This window comes from Montipora capricornis, chromosome 1 (genome assembly GCF_036669925.1).
Source record: "Montipora capricornis isolate CH-2021 chromosome 1, ASM3666992v2, whole genome shotgun sequence".
In the NCBI taxonomy this organism is placed as follows: domain Eukaryota; kingdom Metazoa; phylum Cnidaria; class Anthozoa; order Scleractinia; family Acroporidae; genus Montipora; species Montipora capricornis.
The window spans coordinates 3037847-3049002 of record NC_090883.1 but is presented as its reverse complement, the minus strand read 5'-3'; the positions used below and the strand labels follow the sequence as shown (position 1 = coordinate 3049002).

General features: G+C 38.4%; 1 protein-coding gene across 1 annotated transcript; it reads left to right on the top strand.

Moving 5' to 3' along the window:
• The first annotated feature begins 6317 nt into the window (after positions 1–6317).
• Positions 6318–10415, top strand: LOC138037223 (sonic hedgehog protein-like). The gene is made up of 3 exons (XM_068883220.1): positions 6318–6950; positions 7147–7414; positions 7891–10415. The coding sequence occupies exons 1-3, from the start codon at positions 6648–6650 to the stop codon at positions 8529–8531; spliced, it is 1212 nt and encodes a 403-aa protein (XP_068739321.1). The 5' UTR covers positions 6318–6647; the 3' UTR covers positions 8532–10415.
• The last annotated feature ends 741 nt before the right edge of the window (positions 10416–11156 follow it).

Sequence of the window (11156 nt, the reverse complement as noted above, 5' to 3'; positions counted from 1 at the left end):
AACTATTTGTGATCCATATTCTCGCGAGCAAAGCGTGCCATACACGCTTCTCCTATCTCAAGAGCGGATCTCGAAAATCCATCAGAGGATTTAAAATGTGTTAAGACCTTTTAACACCTCAAATATGACGTCAATCACTCGTTCCTTTGGTGCCACTCCTCAAAAGATATCTTTGTTAAAACGGAAGTCATTTTAAAGGCCACGACTCTCGCTTTGTTAATTAGGGAGCATAAGGTACGATTATGTTCCTCACGAAGTACTGGCAACCTTTCGAAAAAGAAGATTTCATTCGAGAAAATGCCACATTTCTTTAAATACATTATATATCACTTCGTAGTCTCGATCCGCAAAAGGTTGGTGAGCAGTTTCATGACCACTTGCTAAACTGGACAATCAAAAGTTCTTATAATTAATTTGATTAACATCCACAAAGAATGTTAGTGTAATTATTGATAAGTGATTTTAAAAAGTGTTAATTTGCCAACTGCGCCAACAGACAAAGGTGTTGAAGGAGTAATTAAGTTTCCCTTATCGATTTTTGCAGCGTTTAACTTCTGCTCCTGTCATCAGCGGGAGGTAATAAATTACATGCTCAAATTTTTAGAGAGCTTTTAGCTTGCGTTTATATGGACTTTCATCGAATCAGCCGCTATGTAAAGACATCGAATCGCAAGCAATGGCACTTTTAGTGAATCAAGAGCACATTAGCTACATTCATAGAAGCCCAATAGCTTTGCGTAACAGATTGTTTCCGAATCTGCTGATCCTCAGCCCGGCCTATCGAGTCCTCAAGTTTTCAAATTTAGGATCGCGGTTTCAGCGATCAACTTAGTTATACTAACGGGACAAATTGAAGGAAATATGTTGCTATCGGTTCTATAGGTGCTGGTAAATTTTGCAATAATTGAGTTATTGTTTTATCTCGGTAGCTCATCTTTCTTAACCTGAATCTGTCAAATATTCTCATCAATTGTCTCTCCGTTTTGAAAGAACAAGTTGAATGGGTCCTGATACGATTCTTTCTGTTGGAACCATTTATGAGCAACGTTTTGAGCTGCCTCAGGGCGATTGTCAAAAGTCCCGAAACTTTTTAGGCGTATTTCGGTGGTATAAAATGCTTTGTATCTCCGAAAAAAAAAATGTCAAACAAGGTCACGGGGAATTTTGCACTTGTTTTTGTTGTTGTTGTTATTCTTGTTGTTGATGGCTTAAAAACCTATTTAAAGTTTTTCAAAATAAGAAGATCTTAGTTTCACGAATTTCCGTCTTCGGACCCGTGGATTCAGGAGAAACAGGCCCTGCATGAGGATAAGAGAGACTGTGTTCATTTAATAATACTTTTTGGAAGTCATGAGCCCGTTTGGTTAATTTGTACAACAGGGCGTCGGCTTCGAGAAGACCGGGCAGTATAGCTGCTTTTATAGACTAGCTTTTATTGATACTGTATCTCAGCTTCTATTGTAATCTAGACTAAGTCATTGTTTATGTTGCGTTCTGAATCTTTTGTTTTCGTTCTTAAAGTACCAAGCCAATTCATTTGTACAGTTACGAGAGCTGCTACAAGAACATGACCTAGAAGTCCTGCTTTGAAACAGCTCCTAAAAGTGCATTTAGCAAACGACCGGGAAAAATATCTGAGACTAAAACGCGTCTGCATTTATAGTGGACTATGTTTTTTTTATTCTATTCGGTTTTACGAATTCCCGGAGAAGTAGGAAAACTGGGTTTTGAAAAACAAGTGAACGGGATTTGTTATCAACGACACTAGCCCTGAGAATAATTCTCTCAGTGGTAGGCGGCGCAGAATTTTCCACACATATTTAGCTCTAGTAAAACGTTTGTCTCCTTTTCGGGGAATCCTATTCCTCTTTTACCAAGTATGGAAAGATCCTAGAAGAACTTGATTATTAAAGAATATTTCACGAGGTATTTTCATTCCAAAAGACGGAACTGAAGAATGCATTCTGACATACCTTCCGTATACAAGGTTTATCCTGTGTGTAAAAAAATGCCATCTATCAGGAAACGTTTGAATCAGGGATTGCCCACCACTAAAACCACACCATTCTAATGCCTAAATTTAAGGTTAGATTTAAAGACGATAAGTCAGCCGTTATTCCATCAATTTGTGAAGAAGGCCTTTAATTAAATGACTGGTCAACGATCTAGCTCATGGTATACCTTTCAATTATCAATCCTTTTTCCAATTGGTCAGCCGGCACATCGAAGCTGCTTACATCCTGCAGTTTTCCTACACCAAACTGACGAAATGGCAAATTCTAGGCCTTTCTCGTTGGTCCATTTCTAACTAGTTTTCTTCAGAAAGTATCACCCAGCAATTAGCAAACGGTTTCTTAGATATCTCCTCTACACTTAATTACGGCAATAAGCTTGCTGAAGACTCAGCAATGAAACCCGTTCAGATAAAATATCTGTGTTGTTTTTGTTGATAAGCAAGGATCGGTAAGGCAGTCTTCCAAAATTTGTAAGGGCAAAATTTGTCATGAAATATGAATGCGAAAAGGGATATTTAAAGATTTCGTACAAAAGAGACAATTTTTTAAAGTCAAATTTATATTAGATCAAATTTACTTTATTTTAAGAGCTGTTTTAAGTTTCGTTTTGTTGGGACAGTGTTCTTGAAGCTCCGACTAGCCCGCTGCCAAAACGCAGTATATTCGCTCGTGCGAAACACGCAATTTTTCGTTTGACTCTGCAGTTAAGATATTTTTAGAGTTCAGACTATAATTTATGCATGAATAAAATTCTTTTTATCTTGGAAGCAGAAGTATTAGCTCCTTAAGAGAACGGTTTCTATACAAATGATACGATCCAATTAACTTTGCTTAACAATCTGGTTTATGGGGAACGGAAAAGTAGAGAAACTGCGTAAAATTTTTCGTGTCTTGGGATATAATCACTTCTTGTTCCGGTTTCTGGGCGGAGACTAACGTTGCTGAGTTCCACCACAATACTATATTGCCTACTAAATTTAAAAGGTGCATCAGTTACTTGGCTCCAAGGTGTCTCCCTATCTAGGAAAATACAATTAATAAAACATCTTGTATGACTGATGTTTTTCACTGTTGCAAATGCTAACTTTTCAAAAGCAAATCATTTTCGTGGTGTCGGAATTGTCTACTGTAACTTTACGATCAACATCTTAGTACCGTGAGCAGGACTTAGCAATTGAGCTTAATAATTGTCCCTTTAGCTGCTGGAGAGAAAATTTGTTGCGAAGGTTAATTAATAATCCTTGTTCTAAACCAAGTATCAAATAAAATCAATGTCTTACGAGGAGGTAATTTACAGAGGCGAACTGCAAAATATGTAACCGAAATCAACAGGCAGCTGTTTTCAGAAATCGGGAAAGGTCTGCCACCAACTATATATATCTTACATCTTTTGGTTTTTGACGATAAAACACGACTCAAATGCCTTTCAAGCTTTTTCGACTTCCACCAAGTTTACGATTGAGACTGCACTTTCTACTCGGTCTATACAAAATCGAAATTTTCACAGAAGTGGAGAGAAATATGTTATATTCTAGCGTATACTCAAAATAAAGCGGGTTTTTTCATTTATGTATGTGAAAAGCCATTACGTCTGTCACCAATTACATGATGATCTTGGATGCGTTCGTTCTTCATATCTGAAAGTTTCGAGGAAAAACTAGGGTGTATAGGAAAAAGCTACTTGGCAGTATTACAAGCGCCTGTTGTTAAATAGTTTTTTTCGTGTTAACCTGGGATTCCTAGGTTTTTGTAAATTCCAAGTCGGTTTCTTTCATCATGTTATCTTGACATAACTGGAGATGAGGCACGGATGCTATACTTCGGGTAAGGATTATAGGCTTGGCTTTCGTGTGCTAAAAGTGATCGGCCTTTTGTTTCACTAAACCTAATTGTAAGCAATGAAAGATTTTGTTTGCGATAAACGTCGGAAGGAATTGCATTTTTTTTTAAGTAATGAACTACAACAGACATACCAGCAGGAAAGGAATTCTCTTAAGTGAGAAAAAAAACATTTATGAGATCTTTGCCTTTCATTATCAGTGAAGAACTAAAAAATTCTGACAAAACGTTAATGGCAACAGCATGCCCACTTCTTGGCTTTGCCTTTGCCACTCAACACAACGTGGTTATTTTTTAGTTTTCCTTGATACTAAAACGTGTTTTGAAATCCTTAAGTGACGATTGGTACAATTTAGCTAAGTTTTCATCACTCGCGGATGCCATATTGTCGCGTTAACACTTTGAAGATCGTGCTCTTTGACAAACGGACGAACACTTCAAATAGAGAGACTTTGGCATTTCCTGTAAACAAAATCATCGCTCGCATCATCTCCAAGTAATTAGCGCCGAAGTAGTTTACATGTAAGCCTGACGCGCTAAAAGCTAAAAAGCACCCCTTGCTTAATCGCCTTCATCAATTTGCACGGTCGCTTTCGATGTAACGATTACTGAACATGCCACGCCCTTTTCTCGTGTGATAGTGCTGAATAAATAGCGTTGTCAACCGAAATCGCCTACTCAAATACAAGCTAGCAATTAGGGTGCCTGCTTTTACTTAGAGCAACAACCGAAAAGCCTTAAAAGTGCTAAATTTGGGCGATGAAGTGCATAACATTTCGAAAGAATCGGGGAGTCTTCAATTTAACTCCGGAAGTTGGCTTACTAATCCATCTGGGGCACTGACATATTTTATACTTTAATTAAATTCGTCGACAGTGATAAATAAGAACGTCTCATTTGATCGATTCCAATATACCTCGGCCACAAAAACTGAAGCTGCTACAATAGCCAAGAGTGGCTAAAGCGAGTTCAGCGAGCTGTTTAGCGAATGATTTGTTTATGAACAAGGCATGCTTGCAAGGGGACAAAGACAAAAGCGCGCGTTTACTGCGCGTAGAGCCATTTCATCTCTGCACGATAAGAAAACATTAAAATGATGCAGTTGTAATCTACATTTGAATAGCTCTAGTACCATAAACAAAGAACAAAGTATAAAAAGATCGCTATCTTTTGAAGTCTGGAGCTCTCTAAAGACGCAGCTGTGTGAAGTCATCCAGCCCCCAACATCAGCAAGTCGTTAATAGCCTTCGGTTACACTAACTAAAAAGACTCCAGAAGTTGAATAGATAAACGAAGAGACTATCTGGTGAAGAACAGCACGTAACACAACATTTAAGACAGAAGATATATATTTTTTCTTCATCATTACGCAATACCCGTCCAAACTCATAGATTTCAAGTGCATTTTTCACAGGTCTGGATGTAGTCAGTTTTTTTCAAAAGCACCACTGCAGAGCTTAATTTTTTAACAATGCAGATGACAGACTATGCACGCGACTATCAATCTCTACAAACCTTTCCTCTGTTTAGCGCACAATGTTTTCAGTTCGATGGCGTCTTGGCCACCGATTTGTCCAATTGTAGGTACTCACGCTGAATTTTTGTTAAATTTGTATGATTCCACATTTGATAGCTGCAAATTGAAATATCGACGGAAAATAAACAGGAAGAAATAAAAGATCGTTAAAAAAATATCCAAGGAGGTCTGAAATATTCCAAAACATGCGGAAATTATGGTTTCGAGATCCCAAGGAATGTTAGAAAAGTTGGAAAAGAGATGCCGCGGAAAAGCACACAGTTTTCTCTGACATATGTCAACTTTTAAAGCTAATAAAGTTTAATTAAACCCAGTGTATGTCAAAGAGATTGTGTTTGTTTGCAATGAACTCTATGGATACCAAAAATGAGCACGAATTTCAGTGACAACCAAAGAAAGCAAGTGATTTGAATAAAATCAGGATTTTACTATTGCGTTAGGATAATTATGTGATTGACATGTCATCTTTCTTTCAATTCAATAACCAAGAAGGATCGCATTTTTTCTGTAACACTCTTTATAAAAATGCTGATGCCCTTTAAAAACCCCACAAAAGAATCATTCTTGAAACTTTGCCCGTGTACACTCAGCTATTCGAGGCAAACTGGATGACACTACTAATTTTCACTGAGTCAGAAAACAAACAGAGTCTAGTCGATGTTTAGATAATTTGTGCCGGCTAGTGGACAGTAAAATAATTTCTTACATTAAGGAAAGGCTTGATTTAATTTTAGTAGCTAATGTTGACAAGAAATCTACAAGGCAACAATTAAAATATTTTTCTTTGATTGGTGGTGTGAAGAGCATGAATACTAGATCAATTTTGGGTGTCATTAGTGGTAGCCATTTTGGCATGTTCGCCGGTAGCAGCTTGTCAGGTCAACGCTTACCGACTCATTAACAGGGAGAAATGCCACTGATAAAATATTTTGAATGCTTCTAATAGAAGGTGAAACATTTTTTTTCGACGACGAAAAATAGAAAAAGACAGGTGTGGATTTGTGAGGAAGTTATTCAAAAACACACCCTTTGCTTCGCCATGCCAGTCATCAACAGAGTTTAGCCAATCAGAAGCGTTCTTCGTCATGGCTCCGCCATTGAAAAACTGAACACGACTTTTCGCGCTGACAGTAACATGCGTCGAAGAAAGGACAACTAATCGGATGAAAAAGACGCCGTTAAATTTTCTTGAGAGGATAAAATTTAGCCTCAGGGTACATTTCGACCGCCCCGTCGATTGGTGAACTACGTCTAACATGGCAATTTCAAAATACATCATTTCGTACCACTTAATTGCATTACTCGTCGCAGCGCACTTGAAGTGCTCACTTTCCTGCGGCTCTAGAAGTGGTGTCGGCTCAAAAGATCCCAGAAAAGAACGCCTCATGCTTCACCAGTGCGTTCCAGACGTCATAGAAACCAGCCAAATGGGTAGCGGACCTCCAAAAGGAAAAATAACGAGAAACTCGCCAGAGTTTGAGAAACTTGAACCTTGTTACAACACTGCAATCATTTTCAAAGACGAAGAAGGCACCGGTGCCGATCGTTTGATGTCGAAGGTAAGATTTTCATTCTTTGTTTACATTTTGTATCTTCCCTTTTCATCACTTTAAATGCTCAGCATGAAGTTTCTTCTGCGGTTTGCACACGAGTGCACACGAGTGCATGCCATTTTCGAGTCGTTCATTCTTACATTGTAAACATGCGAAAAAAAAGGTAGCCCAAAATTGATTTGTGATGTCGATTCATTCCCAGAGATGCAAGGAGAAATTGATCAGGTTAGCCAGTTTGGTGAAAGAACAATGGCCTAAATTGAGGCTTGTGGTGACAGAAGCTTGGGATGAACAAGGTCAACATTCTACTGACTCGCTTCACTACGAAGGACGAGCAGTGGATTTAAGGCTCTCGGACACTTACCAAAGCAATCCAGAAATTGCCGTTTTGGGTCGTCTAGCTGTCAATGCAGGATTCGACTGGGTAAAATATGAATCAGAAACCCATATCCACGCTTCAGTCCGTGAAGGTAAGTACTTTTTGAGTTTATTCACACTAAGATAAAATCATTTTCTAACCCTTACGCATCAATTTCCAGCGAAACGGTATTTACTTTGACGTTTTACTGCTATTAGACATCATCTTTTCAGTTCGTATTCATACGCCGAGTTAAAATAACCAATCCAACACGTGTGGGTGATGTTGTGGTTTGCCGCCGTAATAGCTTTTGTATCACCTTAAAGCTACGCACAAATCCAATTTTCAAGACACAATGAAAGTGCGCTAAGCCATTCCGGCCTCAACAAGAGTGGTTATTTAAGCTTTATCCCAACCCAAGAGAACCTTTTCATTCCTCAAAACAAACTTGTACCTTCGTGTTGAATCACTAAACATAAGAGCGGTAATTAAGCTTAATTGGTTTATTATAATAATTTCTTTCCTCCCTCACGCCTCCTCTTCATCTCAAAACGGTTAAGATAAAATGCGATCGTGTCTTTTCTGCAGATAACTATGTAGACCAGCCGGCCGACGATGGATGTTTCAGCTCGGATTCCACCGTAAAATTGGAAAATGGCGCCGTCAAACGAATCAGACATCTGAAAATCGGCGACAGCGTTCAAGTTATGACACAAGATGGAAAGATTGGATACAGTGAAGTAATGATGTTTGTCGATTATCTGCCAGACGTCTCAAACGTATCGCACATTTTGATCGAGACGAAAAAACCCGCGAAAAGAATAACTATGACACCATCGCATCTTCTCTTCACTAGCAATTCATTGGGGACAGAGCTAACAGCGAAGCAGGCGATTAAGGTTTCTATCGGTGAGTTTGTTCTGGTTTCGTCAGGTGGACAATTGATACCCTCACAAGTGGCAAACCTTTCTATGGTCGAACTGACTGGAATGGTTGCTCCAGTTACCGTGGAAGGCAATATTATAGTGGATGGCGTACTGTCTTCGTGTTACGCCGTGATCGATGACCATGAAAGCGCGCACTTAGCTTTTGGTCCCATGAGAATCGCACATAATTACGGATCGAGGGCGTGGAACGTGGACTCGTCTACCATTCAGCATGGAATGCATTGGTACCCTCAACTTTTGATCAAAATCAACAATGCCCTGGGTCTTTTTAAGCTTTCGTGAAAAGAACATTTGATGTGGGTCGTGACCCCCGTTTCGAAGTCGGCAAAACATGGCGCGAACATTATTTAGACGACTCTGGTCAACAAATAAGAAGTTAAACTTAGAAATCAGAAATAATAATTCTCTCCTAAGAGGTTAAGCTTAAGTCTTTGGGCGCTTGTTCAACCATAACTTGGCTGTTAATTTGTTGTACCGTTATTTAAATAAAACGAAAGAAAACTCGGACAAAACGTTCTAATGCCGTTAATCTGCACAAATTCTCTTCATTTTGTCGTGTTTCTCAAGCTCTGAAAAACTTTCGTGTTTCGAATCTCCCTAAATATAACCTTTCCTGTGAAAGAAAGACATTTCAACGCGTTAAATTTTGATTTCTTTTTCTTCTTTAAACGTCTAGCTTTTCAGACAATGGCCTTTTCGCTACCCGCGCGTTCCTAATTAATGTTTTGTGATCAGAGTTCTTTATTTTTTTGACTAATTTCTCATCCGATTTTCCGTGGTTAATTCATTAATTCGCGTCATGTTTGTTCTACTTTAGTTATGGCGTTCACGACCGTTTTTCCTGGTGAAAGGTTGTAATATTCAATTGGTGTATTGTCCAATTAATGCTCCAGATTAGAAGTTTGGTCACATTATTTTAAGGCAAACGTTTTGGTGTTAATTGAACCTCGTTGTCTGCGTTTCACACAAATTTTTGTGATCTTGATATAACGGGGTATTCCTTGTTTGTTTTTTTTTTTTAACAATCATTGGAGATACATTGCCGCTGGGTATCAAGACGTTTCACGGGGATTTTGAATATGTGAGCGCTCACAAAATACTGATAATCCTGTTGTGTCGTGTTTCTGATTTTTACTTGACAAATCCCAAGACAATGCAAAGTTGTGGCAAAAGGGGTTTATTTGTATGTAAAAGAAGACTCCAGTAAGGGAGATTCAAAAGATTACAAGTATCATTTTGCCTAGACAAGTTCCGGATGTTTTTCCAAACTGTCTTGGTTTTCCTTTATTGACAAACAGCGCAGAACTTTGCTGCATCCTTTTAAGGGAAGTTTTTTTTTTCTCGCAAATATTTGTTTGAGAAAGGTGTTTTATATCAAGTGTATCACTATAAATTGCATAACGTAGCTCGAGCAAAAGTTAGGGCTTGAACCAAGATAAATCAAACATCTATTTATGTGTATATTGTAAAATATGATACGTAGTTTTGTACTTTGTGTATATAAGATACGGCTGGTAACCGTATTACAAGTGGAAGGTCAGTAACATTTGGTTTTCAAAAGTACGGACCGAAAAGAAGATATATGAGAAGATTTGTAAAAAAAATAACATCTATTATAGCAGGACCTATGATGTATTTTACATTGAGAACTAACCTAGCTTTCTCCAGTCGAGGAGGACTGAAAATGAATCTATTATATAAAAAAGTAAGACTAGTGGTTGTAGGAAAGCTGTAAGAAAGGTTTTGTAGTGGTTGACTTTCTGTAGCCGCGGTGGAGCGGTCATTTGTATCTGCTCGAAAGAGAACTTTAAAAGATAAATGGTAATACGGTCTTTAAGAAATACGGTGCCTTGTCGTTTACAAATTGGTTCACTATTGTAGCCAGTTAACTGTAATGCTTTGGAGTCAACATATATTCAGTGTGCGGCAATATAAAATCATATTTTGTAGCGCGGGTAGGATTCTTTTGAAACATTCTCCACAAACGTTGACTTTGCTCAAAGCATAGTTAATCAAAGTGGAAATTTTTTCCTTTCTATGATTGCGCCCGGGATGTATTGATGACATAGTTCCAACAGGTATTAAAACCTGGATTTGTGGAAAACATATTCATCAAGAAAAAGTGGACTTGATTATTGACAAACGTAATAAAACTGATGCACAGAAGAAGCTTTGTAAACGTCTTTATTTGCGTTTATTTTTTCTGTCGCAAAGCCCTGGAACAAACAGTCCGACTGAGCTAAGAAGGTAACCCTTCCTCCCAATCTTGTCTTTGGAATCTGGGTCAGTTGGCCGGCCATGAACTGTGGACAGGTTCAGATATACCGTGAGAGCCGGGAGTGGGCGGAAAAAAGCGAATAGGTAAAATTATTCTAGAATTTTCGCTGACCGTGGTAGAAAAGTCTTCCGCAACAAGGGTATCATCTTTTAACAGGCTAATCTTTGATTAATTTTGAAAGTTGACGCCCAATGACAATTTGACTTTAAACTGATCTGAAAATTTTAATGTGCTTGTATTTGAAAACGGATCAAAGCCACTTTATTCTTGTTTACTTGATTTTGCGGAAGCTGAATTTAATCTAAAACGATTTCGTTTAAAGTATCGTAAACTTTGCCTGCACTTAATATGCCCTGTCGAAGTCATGAATATTGCCGAGGCGTTGAGCAGTTCGGCATGTGAAAAAATTCTTTGACGTTATTTCTAAGGGTGTTAAGTGGTTTTAACACTCGTGCAGAGATTGTGGTAAATATCATATATTGCGAGGGCAATAACCGAAAAGCGTACATGTTGCCGTTGTCAAGATGCTATAAGACCATCCCACGAGACGGTGTTGACAGGTTTACAGGAAGCCGTTAATTGCAGAACATTTATCAAATGGCGAACCACATAAATCATGCCTGAAACAT

Bases quoted from the DNA above. Each gene is read 5' to 3' on its own strand.
- LOC138037223 (XM_068883220.1), top strand. From the start codon at position 6,648: ATGGCAATTTCAAAATACATCATTTCGTACCACTTAATTGCATTACTC. The intron at 6,951-7,146 runs GTAAGATTTTCA...ATTCATTCCCAG, and splicing joins CCGATCGTTTGATGTCGAAG to AGATGCAAGGAGAAATTGAT. The intron at 7,415-7,890 runs GTAAGTACTTTT...TCTTTTCTGCAG, and splicing joins CCACGCTTCAGTCCGTGAAG to ATAACTATGTAGACCAGCCG.